This window comes from Gossypium hirsutum, chromosome D13, assembly GCF_007990345.1.
Source record: "Gossypium hirsutum isolate 1008001.06 chromosome D13, Gossypium_hirsutum_v2.1, whole genome shotgun sequence".
NCBI classification, from domain to species: Eukaryota; Viridiplantae; Streptophyta; class Magnoliopsida; order Malvales; family Malvaceae; genus Gossypium; species Gossypium hirsutum.
The window spans coordinates 37619820-37644514 of NC_053449.1; the positions used below are offsets into that span (position 1 = coordinate 37619820).

At 35.0% G+C, this 24695-nt stretch overlaps 1 protein-coding gene across 2 annotated transcripts; it reads right to left on the minus strand.

Moving 5' to 3' along the window:
• Positions 1-11211: 11211 nt before the first annotated feature.
• LOC107919837 (piezo-type mechanosensitive ion channel homolog) lies at positions 11212-24685 on the minus strand. 2 transcript variants are annotated; one of them, XM_016849228.2, is made up of 21 exons: positions 24062-24685; positions 23629-23709; positions 22955-23114; positions 22718-22875; positions 22033-22189; positions 21734-21920; positions 21526-21641; positions 21180-21264; positions 20561-20776; positions 20295-20472; positions 19838-19966; positions 19527-19700; positions 19143-19376; positions 17161-18681; positions 14345-16821; positions 13724-14119; positions 13442-13600; positions 12808-13314; positions 12588-12729; positions 12143-12287; positions 11212-11639 (listed from the first exon to the last, which is right to left on the minus strand). In XM_016849228.2, the coding sequence occupies exons 1-21, from the start codon at positions 24108-24110 to the stop codon at positions 11504-11506; spliced, it is 7407 nt and encodes a 2468-aa protein (XP_016704717.2). In that variant the 5' UTR covers positions 24111-24685; the 3' UTR covers positions 11212-11503. The 2 variants fall into 2 exon arrangements, with proteins under 2 accessions (XP_016704717.2, XP_040965677.1); XM_041109743.1 differs by having other exon boundaries at positions 12588-12738.
• Between the last annotated feature and the right edge of the window lie 10 nt (positions 24686-24695).

The following is a 24695-nucleotide window of genomic DNA, read 5'->3' on the forward strand; positions in this document are numbered from 1 at the left end:
TGAAATGATATTATTTCTAACTTCTTTGATGTCTATAAAGTATAAGGGTCAAGGAAATTCTGAGCGATCTAAGGGTTATGAGTTTTATGATCCCACAATTAGGAATATATTTGATACGAGAATTGCAACATTCTTTTAGGATGTTGAGTTTGGAGGGAGAAATAAGGTTAGAGACATTGCTTTTAAGGAGGAATTGAATTCTAACTCAGTACCTACTATCACTTTTGATGATGTTTAGGTTCTCATACCTATCATTGATTAATAAGTGAGTCTAGAACCTCAATAAGACAATGTTGAACAACTCCTTATTCAAGATGAGGTAATTGTTCCAAAAGAACAAACTCAACAACCTCAAGAATAAATGTCACTAAAAAAGTCCACTAGAGGAAAGGTTATAATGACTTTAGTGGAATATTTTGACCTTAAGCTACATCAGATGAATATTAACTTAACGATTTCTCAATGGTAACATTGATCATACATTTATATGGTGCAACTAGAAAACTTTTTGTCTGATGATACCAAGTTAATTATTTGCAAATTAAAGAACTTCATCTATAGGTTTAAGCATACTTCTCGTCAATAGTATTTCAAATTTTACAAAATGATTATCTCATTCGGTTTAGAGATGAATTTTGTCGATAATTGTATATACCATAAGTTTAGTGGGAGTAAGGTTCTATATTTGGTTTTATATGTTAATGATATACTACTTGTCAATAATAAGTATAGTCTCAATCAATGCCCTAAGAATGGTTTTGAGATTACAAAAATGTATAAGACTTTTTACATTTTAGTAGAGGGAAGTCTAATGTATGTTCAGGTTTGTATACATTGGAATATTATGTATACTGTTGGGATGTTAGGAAAATATTTTAAACAACCCTAGTTTGGACCATTGGATAGCATCCAAGAGGGTTATAATGTATTTTCAGATAACAAAAGATTACATCCCCACATATTAGAGGCCTAATCAGTTAGAGATCATTATGCATACAGACTCCGATTTTGATGGAATATGGATACAAGATTTTGTCACTAAGGTGCAAATTGTGAAAACAAATTGCAATATTTTATTCCAATAGCAACAGGAGCACATCAAAGTTAAAAACACATAGACTTTAAGTTCCTGGTTGTTAAAGTAAAAGTTCAAACTAGTTTGGTGCCTATAAAGCATATTAGGACAAACTCCATGATTGCGGATCCGTTTACTAAGGGGCTACACTTAAGGTTTTATAAGAGCACATTTCTCATATGGGTGTAATGTCATTTAAAGATATTTGATTTTAGTTGGAGTTTGTACTTTTAAATGCTTTTATATGATAGACACATTTTTAGTTATTTCAGTTTATGGATATTAATTTTATTTTCTTCAGAAATAAAATTTGTTTGGTTTATTCACACTCTGATTTTGGTAAGGTTTGATCTCACTAAGGTTTAAGAAGGACCAGTTGGAAATAGACATGTTTAGATCATATTGCATGTAATTTCCATACTACACATCCATACTTGATCTACGTCATTTTTGTGTTAATATACGTGATTAGGGATGGATTTAGTTACGGTATATGTAACGAAAGTCACCTTGGTTCTATGTTAACATAATTAATGGACGAAATTGTTCGGAATACCTTTTGGATATGATAGTAAAATTTTGAGCTCATAAGGTTATATTATGACATGTAATTATAGAGTAATTAGTAAATATATATGGTCCAAGAGGGAGATTGTTGGAAAATATGGACATCACATAAATAATAAGGGTAATTACATATTATTATTTACTATCATGATAGGTTAACCCAAATTAAAAGTGATCTAATTTGGTTAAAGTTTTATTGGATTTTAATTATTAAATAAAGTATGGGTCAAATATGTGTAGATACTCTAGTAATTGAGTTCTAATCAAATTCTAATTAATGATAGGCTAATTAGGAATTAGAACTAATACGACAATGTTATAAATATTAGGGTTATGGTTTCCAAATTACATGCAAGATATCTTTTCTAATATCCCATCATTAGGAAAGAGAGAAAATATTCTCTAAATTTCTTGTGTGATAATTTGGAAGATCAAAACCCTAAGATCTAGAAATTTCAAGGAATCCATGGATTTAGTACGCTTCCGCATCTAGTTCTGTTATTTATTTATTCTTGATTATTTGACATGATAGATCCTGATTTACAGTTCTAATTTTATATTAGATATTATTTAAAATTCTAAAAAAATAAATCCCTAATTAACCCGATTAATTCCCAATTTTCACTCGAAACTCAGTAAACTTGCCCGAAACTACTAGACCTATTTTTGGGGCCTTACAACTCTCCCCCCTTTAAAAAAATTTCATCCTCAAAATTCACCTAAATTAAACAAGTACAGATACTGATGCTTCATGATATCTTCCGACTCCCAAGTGGCTTCCTAAGTCTTGTGGTTACGCCACAAAACTTTCACCAATAGAATTGTCTTATTGCGTAGCACCTTGACCTTACGGTCTAGGATCACAACCAGTTTCTCCTCATACGAAAGGTCAAATCGAACCTCAATCTCCTCAACAGGAACAACATGGGATGGATCCGATCTATACTTCCGTAGCATGGAAACATGAAAGACATCATGAATGCACTCAAGCTCAAGCAGCAACAAAAGGCGATAAGAAACTGGTCCAATCCGCTCAATAACCCCGTAAGGGCCAATGAACCTCGAACTAAGCTTACCCTTCTACCCGAACCTTAAAATCTTCTTCCAAGGCGAAACCTTCAAAAACACATTATCACCAACTTGATACTCGACATCTCGACGTCTCAAGTCAGGATAAGATTTCTACCTATCTAAAGCAACCTTCAACCGCTCACAAATAAGTTTCGCCTTGTCCTTGATCTCATGAACCAAATCGGGACCCAAATTCCTCTTCTCCTCCATGTCAGACCAACATACTGGAGTCCTACCCTTTCTACCATAAAGTGCCTCAAACGGAGCAATCTGAATACTCTTCTGATAACTGTTGTTGTCCACGAACTCAGCCGATGGTAAATGATGATCCTAATTGCCACCAAATTCGATAGCACAACTCCAAAGCATATCCTCAAAAATCTGGATCAATCTCTCAAACTGACCATCTGACTGTGGATAATACACTGTACTGAAGTGAAGCTTCGAACACAAAGCCTCATGTAACGTCTTCCAGAATCTTGACATAAATTTTAGATCTCAATCTGACAATCTCCCTGATGTAAAGCTCAACTATTGCAAACTGAAGGTTGTACGCGCAGGCAAGAAAAGTGCAAAATTAGTAAATCAATCCACTATCACCCAAACTGAATCCTTCCGAGATGGAGTCAACAGCAAACCCAAAACAAAATCCATCATGATCTGCTCCTATTTCCACTTTGGAATCCTAATCGGCTGAAGTATCCCAGACAAACGTTGATGCTCAGCTTTAACCCTCTGGCAGACTAAACATCTAGCAACTAAATTAGCTATGTCCTTCTTCAACACTGGCCACCAATACCAAACCCAAAGATCCTGATACATCTTATTCCCACCAAGATGCATAGCACATGGACTACTATGAGCCTCAGTAAGAATCAAATGTCTCAGATCCTCGTCCATTGGAATACACATTCAACCTCGGAAACAAAGAACGCCATCAGAATTGAGATCAAAATCTCCAAGAACACCCAACTCAACCTAACAGATACGACACACCAAACTCTCATCAAAAGGTTGTCTCTCTCGAATCTACTGCGCAAGGGTCAACTTCACCTGAAGCTCAGCCAACAAACCACCATCCTCGAAATCGACAACTTCGTGAAAATTGCCCTTAATTCAACTAAAGACTTGCGACTCAAGGCATTAGTGACAACATTCGCCTTTCTTGGATGATACTCAATCACACAGTCATAGTCCTTCAGCAATTCAATCCAACGCCTCTCTCTCAAGGTCAACTCCTTCTGGGTAAGGAGATACTTAAGACTCTTGTGATCTGTGTAAATCACACACCTCTCAACATACTAGTAGTGACGCCAAATCTTTAGTGCAAAGACTACATCAGCCATGTAACACTCCATACCCGATCCGATCGTCAAACCTGAGCTATAAGGTGCTACAAGCAAAAACAAAACATTTCATTTCATTTCATAATCCAAATATCCATTAAATATCGATTTATTCATATATAATCAAATACAATGTGCAATTCATTAATTTCCAAAATGCTAACAAAATACTCACAATTCGTAATATAACCATTTGACATCCGAGGTACATAATGAGACCAAAAAAGAATCACCTCCATACTTGAGATCGAGATTTCTGCTGGATGTTGAATCAATGATCAAATCGCTAAGTACCTAACTTGCATATGGGAAACAAAACCGTACATTGAGTATAGCCCAGTGGCATCTCTATATCTAACATTTGAAGAAATTATAAATTATGTATGCCTAACTTAACAACAGGAACAAATGCAATTTAGTATGGAAAGTTTCATGTCATAATACGTCAACTAAGAATATGATTCAATTTACTTCTTATAGATCAATCTACTATATTTGTACCATATACATCTCTTTATATTATAATTGAAATAATTTAATTATTACATAATAGATTAGCATTTACGGACTTAATTTCGATATGTTTAAATCATCCTTGTTTCAATTTCCCTCATAAATAATTCTCCAAATTAATACCATTAATTCATCTATTATCCATCAATACATATACGTAAAGAAAATATCCCATATTTCAAAACAGATCATATTTCATACTTATATCAATATACAATATTTCCATAACCATTCAATTTAGTCCTCGTCTAAGCAACCATTCCGAATCAAATCAATTCAGCCCTTTTTTAATCATTTTCAACTCTCCTTAATATCTTACCTTGAATTACAGTTCATAAATGTGGCAAATGAAGTAGTTCAAATTATAGAAAACAAGCCATTCGTCAACGTTTTTGTCTTTCCTTTCTTTTTGAGAAATCCAAGTCGTTGCAATGTACTTCACCACCACTGAATAACATGAAAAACTCTAGCTCTTGAACATCAATCAACTTTAAATCAAATCATTTATTTAGTCCAACAGAATAATATGAAGTTGTCCAATTTTGAACCATAACTAAACTTAGATTATAGTATATATTAATTCCAGCAATATAAAATGAAATTTACTAGCTTGGGACATAAATTTAAACTCAATTAAGGCATGAATATTAGTCCAACCAAATTACATAGAATTATCCAACTTTGGACATGCAATTAAACATACGAACAATCATATTTGGACAATATTATAACATGTAAAAACAACCATTTTGGGACATCTTTATAACATACAAAACAACCACATTTAATTATTCCAATTCAGACATTAACATAATCATTTGCAGCATTTAAATGCCTAAAGTTTCAACATTTGGACCACGTAATTTACAACCATTTTGTCAGCAACAATTACTTGACATATTAACAATATGAATAAGCATAAAAAGAAATTCATTTGAACAGCAATAAACTCCATCAAGCAGACAACATTAATGAATAAAAATTTCAACAACATCCTTGCAAGTTGTATGCATCAATAGTTTCCTCGATAGCCAAGAATTTCACCAACCTTTCTCTTAATTTCCATCACTCATACCAGCTTAAAGATGCAACAGAACAACCATTCAAGAAAAGTAAAGAACCCACTATCATTTATTCAATCAAATAAATAACATATACAACCGTTACATTTTCAGCAAATTTAGAACATCTTTAAACAGGGAAATTAAATGCTGCTTCAATTAGCATCAAATCTCATAAATTGAAATATTCACTTCTTAATTGTCCCGATTCGGATAGTATTTAGCAACACTAAGATCGAACAGGGTAATACTAGGAGTTTATACAAATAGGGGTTATTTCGAACAGCCTACAATTGCAACAATTCTAGACATCCAATAAGAAATTTTATAGGTTTTTATTTTTCCAATTTTAAATAACACCAAAACAGCAATCAATTCATGATGTTTAACCTATAATAAAATATTTAATTAGCCCGAAATTGGAGTAGCTTAAATACAACACCATTGTTGGATATTTAACCTACAATAACATTGTCACACAATAGGAAATTTATCAACCTTCAGACACATTCATACAGATCATTTAGATACCATAAATTTTAACCTTCAATTTCAATAATTCCAATATATAAACATGCTAATTTGCATATTAGAATAGCTTGAATTTACATCGATTTAGACAGAGTTAGTCAACATTTAAATGACACTTCTCTGCCATTTTTTTATCCAACAATAGCCAACAGAAAAAAAATACACAACTAATTGAACACCATTAATTTGGCATATTAATTGAAATTCAGACATTAATCTATAGCATTTAAATCAGCCTTTATTTGCTTCCACAAGCTTCATAAATGGTTTCAATAAACACTCATCAATTAACAAGTTTGAGACATCATAATTTTCGGTACTAAGACAAATTGAATTGCAATATTATTCCTTTTTAATTAATGTGTTTAAGACAACATAATCATAACATTACACAACTTAAATCACGGCATCAGGACATCATAATCTTACAGCATTTAAGCAGCTTAATTACTCCACCACCAGGACAACATTAACTAAGATTTTAACCTCTAACTTCATCATATTCAAACAATTTTAATACAAGAACCAAATTGAAAAATTTTAATTTAATATTTGGGCAACAACAATCCAACCATTCAGCTCATAAAGTCAAACCAAAAACTAGTAAGCATGCATGATGTTTGCATACTACAGCAGCTTATTCAACAGTCCACAATCACCAATATTTTCTTCATTTCATTTCATTTACTAGCCAAAAGAACAACAAACTAACAAGAATAAAGATAAAATGAACTTACTGGCCAAATTCCACATCGAGCCTAACCTTGCGTGAGCACCTTTCCTTTCTTGTTGTTGCCTTGTCCTTCTCCCTTAGCTAATTAACCACAAAACATCTCATTTGCATAGCTGGAGGAGGTGTTTTTCCCTCCATCCAGCCTTCAGTCCAGCCCCATTTTCCCAAGAGAACAAAACTTAATGCAAGACTTAAGGAAATTACCAAGTTTCTTGAGGAAATCGACCCCAAATAAAGCTTGAAAGCTTAAACTCCCATGGTTGTTTTGTCTTCTTCTTCTCCCTGTTGTTTCAAATTCTGCATGCTAATTGAGAAAGAAACTTTCTCTTCCCCTCCACTAAGATTTTTTTTTACCGTTTGTTTTTATTTTATTTAATATATTAATATAAAATTTTTACTTAAAAATTTTATAATATATTAAACACATATGTAAATCATAACTGACCACTATAGTAACCATTTATATATTGGTTTATTTATTAGATAAATCCCTTAATTATAATTTAGCTTTTAATTTAATAACAATCACACTTTTACCACTTACGCGATTTAGTCCTTATACTTAAATTGAGCACTAAATCAACGAGATTATCTAACCGAAATTCAATTCATTTAATACATATAACTCTGTAAATATTTTTTTATTAAAAAATATTAATAAAAATATTTACGAGTTCGATTTACAAAAATGGGTCTCAAATCACACTTTCCAACACCACTAACTCTCAAATTGTTACAAGCCAACTCCAGATCATGGGTCGAATAGTTACACTCATGCGGTCTCAACTGCCTCGACACATAGGCTACTACCTTTCCCTCCTACATTAGCACACAACCCAATCCCATGTAAGAAGCATCACTGAAAATAACATACTCCTTACCAAATTCTGGCTGTGTCAATACAGGCACTTCAGTCAAAATCGACTTCAACTTCTCAAAACTATTCTGCCTCTCATCAGTCCACTCAAAGGCAGAGTTCTTCTAAAGCAACTTCGTCAACTGAACAGCAATACTCGAAAAAGCCTCGACGAAAAGACGATAGTAACCAGTTAAGCCCAAAAAACTCCTAACCTTAGACACAGTCCTCAGTGGCTTCTAATCCAAGATCGTCTCAACCTTCTTCGGATCAACCCAAATACCCTCAACTGAAATGACATGACCAAGAAAAACTACCTTACGAAGCCAAAACTCACACTTGCTTAATTTATCATACAACTACTTCTCCCGCAAAACTTGAAGAACCACTCTCAAATGCTTGTCGTGCTCATCCTCTGATCGAGAATACACCAATACATCATCTATGAAAATCACAACAAACCGATCCAAATAGGAATGGAATACATGGTTCATCATGTCCATAAATGCGATAGGTGCATTCATCAACCCAAATGGCATGACAAGAAACTCGAAATGTTCATAATAAGTCTTAAAAGCCATCTTTATAACATCAGCATCCTTCACCTTCAACTGATAGTACCCAGACCTCAAATCAATCTTCGAAAAAACTGAAGCTCCCCAAAATTGGTCAAACAGATCACCTTGGAAGTGGATACTTCTTATTGATGGTCAACTTATTAAGCTGGCAACAATCAATGCACGACCTCAAAGTCACATTTTTATTCTTCACAAACAGAACTGACGCTCCCCACGGCGACACGCTCGGTCAAATGAAACCCCAGTCCAATAACTCTTGCAATTGAAGCTTTCACTCTTTCAATTCCTTAGGTGTCATATGATAGGGCACAATTGACGCCAAAGTTGTACTAGGATAAAGCTCAATACCGAACTCAACTTCTCTATCCGGCGGTAAACCAGGTAACTTTTCAAGAAACACGTCCAAAAAATCACAGACAACTCGAATCTCATCCAACCTCAACTCTTTACTATTAGCATTTAGGACATAGGCTAGATAAACTTCGCAACCTTTTCGGACCAACTTCTCGGCTTTAAGCGAAGAAATCACATTAGAAAGTAACTCGAACTTCTCTCTAACAACAATAACTTCAGAACCATCTGCGCAACATAAAGTCACCATATTCGCCTCACAATCAACCTTCACTCGATGATCGGTCAACCAATCCATCCCAAGGATAACATCGAACCCCCAGAATAGCAATTCTAAAAGGTCTACAGGAAACACTTGTCCCAGAACCGTTAGAGGACAATGATAGTAAACCCGATCCGCCACTACACTATCACCTAGAGGGCTCTTAACCGTAACACCCACCCTAGATGTCTCTACAGAAAACCCTAACTCTCTAACTACATCACTCAGAATAAACAATCTTGTAGCACCCAAATCAACTAAAGCTAGAAAAGGAAAAGACTGTAGTGTGAAAGTACCTGCGATGACATCCGTGGCCTCTCTAGTCCGAGGCTCTCTAACAGTGTAAACTCTGGCTAGACCTCCATTACCACCCGAGTAGCTCTACGCTGACCAACATCTCTACCACCATCACGTTTGTCACAGCCCCTCACTTGAACTTACTAAGCTCTAGTAAAGCTTATCCGTATTATTTCTTCTATTTTCTTCAGATTATGTTTTGTGCAAATTGGGTGGTCGGATCAACTTGAAGAAATCACACTATCCAGATATCGTTTGGTAGTTTTTGAATGTTTACTTTGGATTATATGGCAGGTAATATGTGTGTTTTTATAGGGTTAAATACTTACTTCATATGATAGATTTGAACTTGATGTAATTTGTATAAATTTGCTTGTATTTATGCTTTTAGTTTTTGGTAAGCATAAGTCTCACGTAAGTAGTTGTGTTATGGTATTTTGGTTGTAAATGGGTTGAATAAAAATGATAGTCTTAGCGTTAGATATTATAGGTACTTGGAAGCTTGAAAGTAGCTAGTTTAGTTTGAAATGTGATTTTGTTTTGGATATTGAATTGTGGTGTCAATGAGGGCACATTGGTCAGATTTTTAAGTGTTTGAATAGGTAGCAATATTGTCTTTTGTGTGATAGGAAAATTTGGCATGAAATGAAATTTTAAAGATGAGATTTTACCATTTTAAACCTAGGTATTGATATTTTGGCATTTGGTATTGATACTTAACCATATGAACAGTTTTAAAACAAACAGAATGCCAAAATGGTATCGGTTTTCATTTAAGTATCGATATTTTTTCCTAAAATATCGATACCCTAAAATAATTATCGATACCATTATTTTGTAAAGAAAACAGTATTCAATTTTGGTATCGATTTTCAAAAAGGTATCGATTTAGTATCGATACCAAATATGGATTTTCACTAGTCACTTTAAATCTTTAAATTTTTTGTAAATCAATCCTATTCCAAGCTTGGATTTCACAATTAGGTCCTTGTAGAGTTCAAATTCTTAATATGTTTGATTATGTGTGATTTACTTTATGAATAATAGAATTTTTGTTTAATAATGAATTTATTGATTTGTTGAACTTAGTTGTGGCATCTCTTTACTCAGGTCCGGTGACCGGGCCAAATAAAGGATGTTACATTTAGTGATATCAAAGCTACGATTTAGTCGATTCTCAAACTAAACGTAGCATGTTAAAGTCTAGAAATTACATGTCATATAAACCTGTAATTGTGTGATATTGATTGATCCGACCTAACCCCTGTTCCTCTTTTATATTTGAAAGATGTCGGCAAAAACTGATTGTGCTGACACTGAAGAAGTTAATAGTAATGTTTCGACTATGAATAAGAAGCAACTCATAATTTACCAATTCCAAAAATGTCTGAAAATGAAGTTAAAAATGTTTTATTCAGTTTAATAGGTCAATGGTTCACGAAATTTATGCAAACCAACCCTATGGCTCAACAACCTCCACCCTTTATTATACCTCCCGTGGTACCTCAACCTCCACAAACAACTGAAATAGTCGACAAATTCCTGTTGGAAAAGTCAAAAAAATGTGGTGCTAAGGAATTTTGTGGTAGAATGGAAGATGGTCTAGCTAAAGCTGAGTATTAGCTCGAAAATATTAAAATTTCAAAAAAGAAATGGTTCAACAACAATTTTAATTTGATCAATTTTAAAATTTCAATCTTGAACAAATGGTGGCACTTAGATTTATTAAGTCTTACTTTTTTTTGTAAATATATATAACTTATGCGACAAACATATTACTAGATTTCTAATGTAATGTGACCTTAATTTTTTTTCACGTCACTTACAAAAAAGTTAGTTAATGGATTTGAAAGTTGTCATTTGTGTCAAGATTAAGATTTTAAAATTCGAAAATTATAAAGATTAAGATTGATCAAGTTGAACATAAGCTAAATCTACAACATTACCCTTAGTACAATACTAATGAAAAATACAAGAATTAAAATTTGCTAAATTAAAGTACAAGGACTAAACTCAAAACTTATGCATGATACAAGGACTAATAGTAAAAGTTGACCATTCGAACTTCTATATATATATTTTTTCTTTTTATCTTGCAATAATTTATTACAAGATAATTAAGTCAGCCTTTTGAATGAATACCTTCACCCAATCCAAAAAAAAAAAAAAAGAAGCTTATTTTAGAATCAACACTGAACAATGCTTGAAAAAAAGTCGCAACTGTAATAAAAATTGGGTTGAATTGGTGAGGATGGTACGTAATTAGTCAGGCTTAGTGTACTCGAGCAGCATGTGTGGAGATCGATAAATGCTGACTAGTGTCCAGTAAAGAACCTCTTCAACCTCAAGCTCACCCTCAGCTCTTGCAGCATATATGTCCTCACAGATTGCAAGCAACCTGTACCAACATAACTTTAAAACATTCAGCTTCGTAACTTTGAATTCGTGCGCAAATTTTAGATACGGATATGTGTTACATACAGATCTATTCAACTTAACTATAGTTTTTTCTATGTATTCGGAGAGCTATCTTTATATCCCTGTTCGATATACATACATACATGCAGTATGTCTGCTATGCATGATTACATGTCCAGACCAAAATAGATTCAGTGTGACATTTGTCTGAAATGAATAAAAGAGTATATACACTAACATACATGCATGCACACATGTCCAGTACAACATAGATTCAGAGTGACATGGGTCTGAAAAGAATAAAAGGGTAAATGTACCAACATAAATATATGCTTGCATGCATGCATACATACTCGGCAAGCATAGGACATAGGTATTGAAGATAAAAAAAAAATAGTCAGAACAACGTAGATTCAGTATGACATCAGTTTGAAATGAATAAAAGGGTATATACATACATGATATACATATATACATGCATACCTGTCACAAGAAGGAAGGTTCTCAACTTGTATTCTCATTCTGAGATCAGAACATTGTAGTCTGATGAAACGGCCAACAGCTAGCACAAAAGTAATGTAAAGACCCCAAATGCTAAATTTGCTCAATGTATCCCCAAGAATGCCCTCTGAACAAGCATACAAATCCAACCATACATATAATGAAAAATAAAGGGAAATTAATCCAAATAAAAATGATTGAACAACTTTCATAGGCATTTTGCATGTAGATCTTGATAGTTACTTTCTATGTTAGGGCTCAGGATATGGGTATATATCCGATATGAATATATTCATTGTTGTAAAGTTCTTTCATGTATTTGGAGGATTCTTCGAAGGTCATATTTCAACGCTCTTTTTTGAATATGTGTTAGATAAAGGGATCAAACACTGTTACTTCAAGCAAAATGAAGAGCTTCAGAACTTACGAGGTGTTTCCTCGGATACAATTATGGCCACTGGTCCAGCAAACTCACAGCATCCAGTTCCACCTGATACATCAATGTCCTGAAAAGACCACCATTCTGGATTTCCATGATTGAGAACAAGATCCCCACTAACCTTTTCAACCTGTAAAAACTATCATGTTTACTGTTATCTCAACAAAAAGCTGATAATGAATCTAAATGACCAGAATCAAGGACATACCGACTGTTCAAGAAACCGCAAATCTCCAGAACCAGTAACCCGGAAATATCTTGGATAGATGTTAAACATTCTGAAACTATTAGCAGTACCATTAAGAACTTGCATCACTTCTGCAGATTTAGGAAGATCATGATCAGCAACAAGTAATTGATGTTTCACAACTTCCTTCCCTTTCGGTCTATCTCTCCTGAATTGCCAAGAGAAAACAATGTCCATGCTCTGTTGGAGGGAATCGATAAATCGGGCTTGGACCACTGGGGGAACAAGCCATACTTTGCTTGCATCAGGTTGGCAACATATCAGTTGAATGTCCACTTCATTATAATTGTCTAAGTAGCCTTGTGGATCAAGATCGATATGTTCGTGTTTTACTTTGTTCCATGAGATCCTTTCGCACAAAGTGGTCTCAAACAATGTAAGCCTTCCGCTGCTCGTCTTTATATCAATCTGCACACTGGCTTCTCTTATGGGGTTTGCAATATTTGTCGGGTTACCGCTGCTGTACATCTTGAAAAGCACAATACAAGCAAACCCCAAACTGTATAGATGAGTAGCTGTTGCTAGAGTTCTTCTAACAAATCCGGAATTTAATTTACAGGACAACAAAAAAGAATGTATAGTTTTCAATTCTTACCAGCATAGGGGCCCATATGACACAAATCAGTATGAAGAATAAGCAAATGCCACTGCAAAATTTAGTTAGCTTTGTCTGCTTTTTTCCTTGCTGGTGTTTAGCTCTATTTAGATCCGCATCACATTTGACAAGAAACAAGCTTCCATGGATATCTTCCAACTAGATAGAAAGCTAATATTAGATCCAAAAACAATCAGAGCATACGAGTTTCTTGAAGGAACAATGCAAAGATTTCAGGGTTGTACAACAATAACATAAGCTATTTCTACGTGATACACTTACCTTCAACCAATCATACATGGTTAAAGATGTAGTTGTGCAAGACCAATCAAGAACACATCGAAGTTCATAAAGGAAAGGGAGAGCACGATAAATTCGGAAACCCAAGAAATTAGTTTGAGAAATGCTACTTGTTAAGAATTGCCTGTACAGATTGCTTTCATTTGGAATCCCGAATCGGATTTGTATGGCCTGCAAAGCCAGGGAAATCAGCTTCGTGAGGTAAATAGCACGAAGCGCAAACTTTCCGGCATGTTTGTCCGAAGGCTCCATTTGCCAAGCATAGTTCGTGACAGAGTATGTGAAGAGGAAAAGAGTGAAAAGATAGAATATAACTTTCGCAGTGGCAAATGAACAAAGGTAAATGACGCGATCCAGCACTATCAAGAAAAAGATAACCTGTAATAAGAAGAAATTTTGTATTCATTTCAGAGATCTAACCATTTAAATCATGAACATTACATCAATGGTAAATAAATAACTTCAACATCAAGAATTCCAGTATGAGATTATGCTTGTTTATACCATTGATTGAACTGAGTCATACAAGCACTGAAAAAACGATTTCTTTTTAAGAAATGCTCAACGTTTTCTTGAAGAAAAATTCTGTGGTTAGAGGAATACCATTAAGATAAACACGAACTCTTTTGGGAATTGATCTTCATGCTGATAAACTTCAAGGAACTCACTGCTATTTTTTATGACAGATTGGTAGAAAATTGCCACCAAGAAGAAGACAACTAGATCTGCACAAAATACATAGGCGTATAGGTCTATATCTCTCTTACCTCCACCGATTACAGAAAGTATAGTGTAAGGGAACCGTAGTTCTCTAAAAATATCGGCATGGTAGGCTTCTAGAATCTCACTAGTTACATCAGCGGACGGGGTTAACGACCTTTGCCCTTCTTTGAAGGAAGAATCTCCTGAAGGGGAGGCATATAACACCTCAAAAACAACCAGGGCAATGTTATCATTTTCTGGACTTCGTTCAATGCTTTGAACTCGAACTCTACTTGCAGGATAAATGTTGAGGTTGTCTCTGCATCTTCTGTCATGCATGATCTTCAGCAACTTGTTCATTTTCGATTCAATCATCTCAGGTTGAATGCCATCCCCTGGTGGTAAGTTGACTTCCATAGATAGCTGCACAAAGTAAGGAGGAGTTTCGGATTCCTGTGTTAAGGATATCCAGTACCTGTAAAGATTTCGAATCAACACTTCCATCACGTTTCTTAAATGTAAAAGCAGTCCCTTTAATCTCCTAAAGAATCCAAAATCATATGCAGCAATTTCCTGGTAGTGATTTTTTCTAGTAAAGCTGAACTCGGCTGTCGCAGTCCATTCGCCGTCACTGGCAGTTATGGCATACTGTAAGAGAGTAAACAAATACACTAAAAAAAGAGGCCAATGGCTGATCACAAAAGATGACATGTTCTTGCACACCGGAAATCCCAACTCCCGAAACAATCCGGCTTTGAAAATCATCCCAAAATGTTGAATGATGATTTGATATAAGTATTGAAGCAAAATACAGACCTCAGTGTAAATTAGCATAATAACCCAGAACATGTGGCTCGGACCGGTATTTACACAGAGAGCATACAAGAAGAGACCAACCAGATAAACCATGGAAAGCAGGCTAAAATTCCATAGGAAAATCAGAATAAAGCAACAGTAGCAAACAACATTGTTATTTGATCTCATTTGGTCCCAAATATGGTGGAAGATGATCTTGATTTGTCGGCGCGCAACATTAAACATGTTCCTATCACTATCAGATAGCATTGAATGCGTTCGTTCAATATGTTCACCACCAAAATCATGATTCTCTACCTCGTAATATACCTCATCATCTGAAGAATGATAGTATGAATCCAGTTTTTCATGTTCAATGTTTAAGAGGCTTGCGAGATTCATGACTGCCATACTACCAAGAGACTGCACCTGTGAAACTCCATCACCTATCAGTTGTACCGCTGATGCTAGTGGACTTCTCTTGGATTGGTATTTTTCTTGAGGCTTTGTATGGGAATACATGTTACCATTAACTGTCTCGTGTAGTTCATCAATCTCGAACAGTGAATTGACTGACTGCTGTCTGGAGTCCTCTTCACACAGAACTACAGTTCTTTCACTTGTAGGAGATCCATTCATATCATGATTAGATAACAAATCCAATCTTCCATTAAGATCCTTTCTCTCTAAATCAGCATCCCGTTTTTTGGGGGTAGTCTGAGATGGATTTGAATTTACCGAAAGGTTCCTGTTTCTTTTGATTTTGCCTTCAGGAAAGGTGCTACCGCAATTAGTGGTGCTCAAGCTATGAAGTTGGATCAGCAAGTTGAGCATCTCTGATTTGATCTTTTCAACTTGTAGATTACGCATGCGCTTTTGCTCCTCGGATTTACGTATATGTTGCAAATGTGCAGTCTTCCATGCAGCCCTCTTCTCCTGCTCACGGACTAAAGCACTGATCTTTTCCGCTTCAAGATATTTCGATACATAGTCGAATTCCAAGGATGAAAACATGTATGACTGAAGTGAAACCAGAATGAATATTATAACCTCAACAAGTGCAAATCTAGATGTAACATGAAATCCGTATTTATGCAACCCGATCACTTTGCTAATCCGATCTATCAGCTCACATTTCCCCTCACAAAAATCACCTACAAAAGGAGACTGGTATGCAAGACTAAGGACAATCAGAGCAAAATTGTAAATCCGCAAGAATTTGAAGATGCTATTCTTTTTCTTTAGAATTTGAAGCCTAATCCGGAAGAAAACTAGAGCAAATCCAAGGTATCCAAGGTGAAGAACATCATACTCTAGTGTTCCAGTGATCAAAATTAAAGCAAGCACAAGATCCAGTAAGTGACAATAACTGTAAAGCCTCAGGTAGTCAAGAAATGTCCACAAGACTTTTGTTTCAAACGAGAGATCACTCAGACCGGATACTTGTTTTGAGTGAAACATCATTTCTTTATATGTCTGAAACCCCGAGAGACTCGACAAGCGATCCGCATGAAGTTTGAGACATGAAAACATGAAAACTGTGTAATAGCTGATAAGCATTCTGGGTTCATCTACTATGAAACCTGCAAAAAGTTTTGGTTAAATAGTTTCACCATTGAAGTAAATAAAACATAAGATTATAATGCAACAATGAAGCTAACAATGGTTGACTCATAATCACTTCTAGAAACTGCTTTATCTATTTGAAAACAGTACTTCAAGTATATAAATTCTTCATGCCTTTGAAGCAATACGATTACTCATTTGTATACAATATATATATACATATATCCTCTCTTATGATGCTCGAAACAGAAACTAGAACCATTCGAGTTGCTTGTTTTGAGTTTCAAATTGTCTATGTATAGATGAAGTAATTTTCCTATTGACCAACTATGTAGAACATTTCATGGTAGAGATACCTAGCCAGCATTTCTTGCAGTAATCAAAATGAATATGGGAGCTTCTCCAACAGTCATTGCAAAGCGCTTTGGCCTTAGTTGGGGAAAGATGCATCCAGGAAGTCAGATTCAACAAAAAAGCCATGTACTCGAGGGTGAAAATGGAAGCAAACAAGAAAACAAATATTAGCCAAAGTTTATTTATGGCGTCCCGATGTAAAAGAATGCAAGCGGCAAGAGATGCAATGTAGAGCAAAGATATAGCATTCAGCACAGAAAAGCTGGCAAGAAGCAATGCGATCATGTTTATCTCGAGGCCGAAGAGATTAAACATATTCTCCACCCAGAACTTGATATAAACTTTCAGACTAGCCTTTTGCATTTCCAGCCTCTCCTTTCTCAACATATGAATTTGCTTTCTCTTCCATTTATGATTATCTTTGGAACTTTCCTGCAAATGCCCATTTGTATGGTTTCTACCTTCACTGCCTCCTGCAGGATTCATACCTCGTAAAATGATAGTCTTAAGAGATGGGCACGAATAGCTTCTTGGCTTTTTCATTTTTCTTAACAGCGGATTGGCATCTAAACATTTTCTTCCTCTGGTAAAAATCATGTCACCATTTGAGGCTATTTCAGTTGACATAAACAAACCACAAGAGTCCCACCATCCTTCATTTTCAAAGTTGCTCGGCATCTTTTCAAACCACTGAGAGACACTGTGCTGCAGAATGCACGCAACAATAACTAGCACCTTCCCTCTCAAGCCAGATTCTACACCGAAGAAACCGGGTTCATACACCTGCAAGCCGAGGAAAAACGAAACCGAATGGTGTTTTTGACCAGGGAACATCTCAGCCTGGTAACCCCACATCTGGAAAGGGTATTCAATCATCACAAGTGATGCCGAATAAACCAGAAAGAGTTTTGAAGGGATCTGAGAGTTTTTCAATGAAATCGCACAAATAACTAAACCGAAAAGATAGGAAAACCCAAATGCACTGATCGGTGACAAAGATGCATAAAATATGGTAAGATACAGTATCTTTTCACTGTGCCAAATTAGAAGGCGCTTGAGAAAAGTAAAAGCATCAGTTTCTGGCACACCATCCCTCGGTGCGAAGGTTTTGCTTTGCCTCCTCTCGTAACGATGTAGTTGCAACACAACTAATACAGCTAAGGACTCCCAAATATTTTTCAACATTGAAGCTTCCGGGTTATACCCGAAGGCAGAAGAAAGTTTAACTAATCTGGACAACCATTCCTGAAGCCAAGAGAACGCACTTAACCCGTAAATGAACACAAACACTGCAATGGCATAAACTTTCAGCGGTAGCCAAAGGCGCTTTACTGTCTTCCCTACGAGTTGTCTTTCGGTAATCCACATTAGAAGGAAGAATAGGTAACCAAATGAAGAATAGTTAGGCGTTACTATATAAACTGTAAGAAGGATCGTGAGAAAGACAATGTAAGTTCCACATGATCGGTATGTCAAAAGAAACGTCTTGCCAATAGTATTCAGATATGATCCTATTTTTCTCTCTGTAAGATCCAAAAAAAAAAAAAAGAGAAGGATGAGAATATTAACAAGTTTTTTCCAGGTACCGTGATCGAAACAAGCATATGTGAACTGTTTGTATGTGTACGAAGGAGATTCATATAGCTGCCATAATAAGTGATTCTTATATATCATGCAGCATACATGATGATGCTTATATTGAGAAACTAGAATAATTGAAAAGAAATAAAGTTTTTGCACATTACTTAAAACCAAAACTTAGAATATGAATCTAAGGATAGTCAATCATAACTGCTCATAGATGCCACACGCTTAGGCAACTTTACAATCCCAAATATTCTACTTTAGACAAGAGAACACATAGTCTGGGATTCCAAATCATCAAAACCATGAAGATTTGGGACCCTTTGTAGAAATATACTCCTTTTCAAAGTAGAGAAAGGTCAAAGCATTGTTGGATATTTCAACCTCGAATGAGTAATACCATGAGAGAAGTTAATTTCAGGGGGGTTTCTTGATTTTGAGGTATAAACCGTCAATATAACAGACTTGAGCAAACCAGCTCTCAAGATGGTAAACCCTATTGGAGGGCAAGGAGTGTGTTGAACAATTGCTGAAAATGAGAGCAACATTTCAAACCCATGATTATGAATGGCAGAAAAGCAAGCAAGCACAGCTATCTTCAGGAAGTCCCCAGACTTAGCATGATTAAACGAACCTACACGAAGTCGTCCAATGTAATATTAGAATTTCTTTTCAAATATTTACTTATAAAGATGTTAATATGTATTGAATAATCTATTATATTTTCCTGCCATTGATCATCCACATCAAGATCATAAAGGAAATTAGAATTAAGTACACTTACCTAGTTGTGAAAGAATTTTCTCAGCAATCGAGCCTTTTTTCTCCAAGGTAGAAGATATTAGATTAAGCTGAAGAAGATATAACAGTGTGAAATGTGCCTCACATAACAGAATTAAGCATTGCCGTATTTTTGTACCTACATGGTGGCTTAATAGAAATATCAAGAAAAAAGCCACTGAGATGTAAAGCAGAAAGGTCATAGTTAGTACTAATATATTATTTTCCAATAAAATTGCAGATTCTTTGGCTAACAAACCGAAAATAGTCGAAAATTGAACAAAGAATTAAGAAAATGTTAGTGGTTTATCTTACTGTATAAGGCAGGGATGAGACCAGGGTTTAACGCAATAAGGAACAATAGCAACAGCACCATAGCCCGAGAACTTTTGCGCAGTCCGTATACTATTGTAGCTACAATCAGTACTTTTGTTTCCTCTGTGTCTGAAATTAAGAACCAATTTGAAACTTGTAGATTAAACATCGAAACAGGTAGATAAAACTAGATGCATAACAACAAGAAACATCAAAGAATAGTTTAATGTTTAAAGAAGTGATACTGGGGTTAAGATATGATAGTTTAAGTAAGGTTTCCGGGTAAATATGGTGGTTGAGGTATCAAGATAATATTAGCAAAACGTCTGGCCTTCCAATTGTCCAACAAAGGGTGACTTGGGAAGTAATACAGATTATTAAAGAATATTAGGAAAGAACCAACGAAGGCAAAGAGAAGGTGATCAATCCAAACACTTGGACATTATAGTTTCCTCACCATCTAAAGAGGAATCATCACTAGAAGATGGCCCATCTCTGTCAGACAAGTACAGGAAAACGGAATTGTTAACAAGATTACTCAATGCAACAAGAACCCCGAGGCTAAATTGTGCCAATAGATAAAATCCGGGGATAGGGTAGTGCCATAGCCCAATTGTTTCCCAAATCTCCATGTCCTGAAAGCATTTCCTCAAGCATATCATGTCAAAGATTATACAATTATAACAATCTGCACCACCAGCAGAATATAATCTAGCATACTACCTGCCATTTCTCCTTATTAAGGACCGTGAAAGCTATGTTGAAGATGTACGTGCTAACAGCCCACAAGAGAATCAAAACAAGAAGCAAGCCATTCAATCGATGCAAGTGATACATTGAGGGGAAGACATACAGAATATAGCCAACATACGCAAGAAGTCCAAATGCATAGAGACTTGCAAAGTGGAAACTCCAAAATGAAAGAGCAAGCAAGGAAATCTGCCATATTCAACAGTAAATAATCTTAAGAACACAAAACAACTTCTGTGAAGGTAAGATAAATTCGATCCATATGTCCGAAGAAAAGAAATTACCTAAAGGTTCACTCCAACCCTATGGTTCCTGTCGGACATACGAGATAGATTAAAAGGAAAACATGACTACTGACCCTGTGATCCATTGATGTCCCTACTATAGCCAGTAAGGATTGAAAAGAGAATAGTTCTCATGGGACATATCTATAAATTTTTAGGGTTTTATTACTCTTATTACTACTATTTTATGGCATAGAATTTGCATTAGTTCACATCTGTATGTAGTTCCAGAGACATTATGATTGTAAACACAATCAATACACAAGGGATGAAAGTTCTACAAAGGAAAAGAAATGTAGTATACTTACCAGAAAACCATAAGTAAAATAGTTAATGCCGAAAGTCCGTAAGATTGGTCCTCTTAACAAAATATTAGTGTGCCTAACACCGGATCTGCAAAGCATTTTCCACAGGGAGAGAGAGAGAGAGATGTCAAAATTGTAGATATCAATGCAAATCCTATCATGTTATGCAATGATAAATATAAAAACAACCTTATATCATGTTGAATACCAAACTTATAAATACAAGGTGTGCATGGTTCCATGTTTTGCTGTTCCATTAAATTTTCAATACCAAAACCAACTAAAATGTGCTGAAGAAATCAAAATAAACTGAAGTTAGTCAAATTGGAAAACCTCCCCAATTAAATACCTTGATTCACGAATAAAGAATGAATGCTTTGAAGGAAGAAGTTGCCTAGTCAAGCTGCTTGCTCTCGCCGACATGATGAAATCCATTTCCATAAGATCACATCTAATCCAAGATAGCTGAGAAAGAATTAAGAGTTACAGAAAGATTAGCGATAATAAAAAAATGAAGGAAACAACAGCTTTGAAGTTTAGCTGTAAGTTATACTCACAATGATGTAAAAGACTATAAGAGAAAGACCAGAACAAATTTCTGACCACTCCGATTTAGCAGATATCTTATAGATTCCAATAAAATCAGCTAGCCACTTAAAGATCCCAGAATACTCGACAGGGAGTTGGTATATGTAGAGCAAGACAATGTTCAAGCCAGCATACAACAAAAGGTACCGCCAAGATCTTTGAAACCAGACCAAAAATATAAATCAATCAGTAAACCAGATAACATTAAATGCTAACTGAACTGTAATTGTAATCTGATCTCTAGCCATAGGAATTATAAGATGCTTACCTGAAAAGGCCAAGAAAGTTGCTTGTTAAAGACCAATCAACAAGTCCAATACTACTACAAATAAAAAATGGTAAAGATGCCCAAGAGGGATGACTAATTCCAACAACAAGTTGTACAGCAGGCAACAATAAGCAGCATAAAACCCTGAGATGGGAACCTTCAATGAAAAAAAAAAATAGGACAATGGCTTCAAGTCAACATCTAATGCAAACGTAATTACATGAATGGGAGAAATCAACAATGTAACAAATCCTGATTACAGCAAACACAATCAAAGAACTCAAGTGATTTAATACAAAAGCTGATTGATGTAGAATGCTTTTTACTACCAACTCGTTACAAACAGTACCTATTGACTTTCTTAATAATAAAACTGGATTTAACTCAAATTCAATATTTTCTTAGATGCTCGTGTAAGCTAAAAGAAACCATATCAGTAATGGATTCATTACACTGGCTATCCAAGAAGAAAGCATCAAGTTTTGGTACTTTCAGAATCAAACAAGAAGCCCTATGGTCTATTAAACTAGTAGGTATACTTATTATTAACTAAAGTGCTAAGTATCTTTTTTTTAAATAAAAAAGAAGGGTAAACCCAAAAAATATATGAAACCTGAACAGAAAACAAAATAGATATAAAGAAATTAGGAGATTGGTAATATGAGAGGTGTACTGCATAACAAACCTATTTGTAGTACAAAGGAATATAAATGACCCCAAAATGAATCACTCTGTGAATCCAAGCCAAACCTACTGCCGCTTATTTCAAGTAACGCAACTAAAGCTGCTAGTACTTGTACCATCAAGAAATATATTAAAGATGGAAAGCTCGAAGACTGATCTCTGCAGAATTTATTTCAGATTAATGTGTAAAATATATAAAAGGAAAAACACAAAGCATATTTCTTGTGTTAGATTTTACCTTACAAAACCGATTAGCTTTGCCCATTGAGCATCAGAAATGCTCCACTGGTCTCCTTTCACAACCCAAACAATGTAAAATATGGCATGTGATAGAATAGTTAGTGACGAAAAGATAAGTGTGTACCATGATAAGAGAGATTGCCTTGGAAACTGAAAACCTATCACACACCAAAAATACTTACTTAGAAACTCTAGCTTTAGAAATTGGAATATTTGATCTCTCTTTTGATCATTTATGTCATGAATCAAAATGCTCTTAAGAACTAATGATTAAAGGAATGGAATCTAGAATATGGCTCACTATTTCTGTCTTATGAACTGCTCTAACAGTTGACATCATCGAAATGAAAAAGTCCAAACGAATAGAGAATGTACCACATAAAGAAAGACAAGTTGAACTAACTAGAAATTCCATGCTAACCATGGTTGCTTTTATAAAATCTAAAGGAACCTACTTACGTCTAGAAATGAGTTCACAAATGTAAATCCAAATACAAGTACATACTAAGAACTTGGGTTTGGTAATCTCAGCTGGCCAAGGAGAGCTAGTCATTAAGCTAAGGTAGGACTTAAATAATCCCAGAAAAGGGAGAGATAATCCTTTGTTAATCTACATTGCAAGAAAAATGTCATGATTAACAGCATGGTACAGAAACAAACTAGACGGTTTACCTATTTCTGGAGCTGCATATTGAATGAGGAGAAAGGCTAACAGATCAACCAGAGATATCAAACTCCGATTCAGCAAAGCAGCTGCAAAAGGAAGAGTTTAAGAAAAAGAAAAAAAAAGGGAAGAAAATAGTTCACAGTTTTACCAATTTTGCTTTAACATTTACTAGGTTTTCGCTTAGCTAACCCTTCGAGCTAAATTACCAGCGTTATGAGGCATTCATATAAAAAATGCTCTTTTTTCTACTGCATTCTTAGACTTAACAGTATCTATTCATAAAAACATTTCACTTACAGATATGGAAATATTTTGCAGCTTTCATTCTCTTGAATTAGTAACATTTTGAAAGAAATCGAATCCACATTAAATTTCTCTGATAAGAAAACATGCGGAACGAAAAATTTTGCTAATGAAATTGGAGTGGTTAAAGCATACCTGTCAAAAGAAGCTGAGGCAATACAAATCCAATGAGGAACTTCCCCATAATAATTACCTCTCCTTTTAATCATAAACATCTTCATTGTAGTTGTACCATAACTGAAATCCGGAACTCATCAGTGCAATATTGAATCTTTGACACCCAATTAGAGCCAAAATAATATACACCCAACAAAATCACCTATCATAAAAGTTTCTTTGAGTAGAACAAGTTCTTCATGATTTTACCATCGATGAGCATCGAAAATACTTCATGGTTGGCTTCAGTCAATTATTATGAAAAAAACAAGACAACCCATTTCCATAAACCCGTCTCTTAATCGCCAAATCAATGCAGCAGCAAGAATCTTCAATAAGAAAAGGCTCTTTTTTTTCTCTTTTATCTTTTTTGTTCCTTTTGGTAGATGGGATGTCGTCTTCTTTTTTGTTCCTCGGGATAGGATGAGATTTTCAGAATATTGATTGAAACCAGAACTGGATTTTGTTAAATAATGATCTCAGATTTAGCCTATCATGATTTTTACTTTAGATAATAACTTAGAAAGTTTTGATCTTTGTGTTTTTGATTCAACATCTAACAAGGTTAAAGTTGCACATTGTTTTTTTTTGTTGGGCTCATGAAATGTTTTCC

Coding starts and splice junctions, on each gene's coding strand:
- LOC107919837 (XM_041109743.1), bottom strand. CDS start 24,110: ATGGGGAAGTTCCTCATTGGATTTGTATTGCCTCAGCTTCTTTTGACA. Junction 20,473..20,560: donor TTAATAAGGAGAAATGGCAG/GTAGTATGCTAG, acceptor AAATGCTTTCAG/GACATGGAGATTTGGGAAAC. Junction 11,640..12,142: donor AACCTTCCTTCTTGTGACAG/GTATGCATGTAT, acceptor ATGTTGGTACAG/GTTGCTTGCAATCTGTGAGG.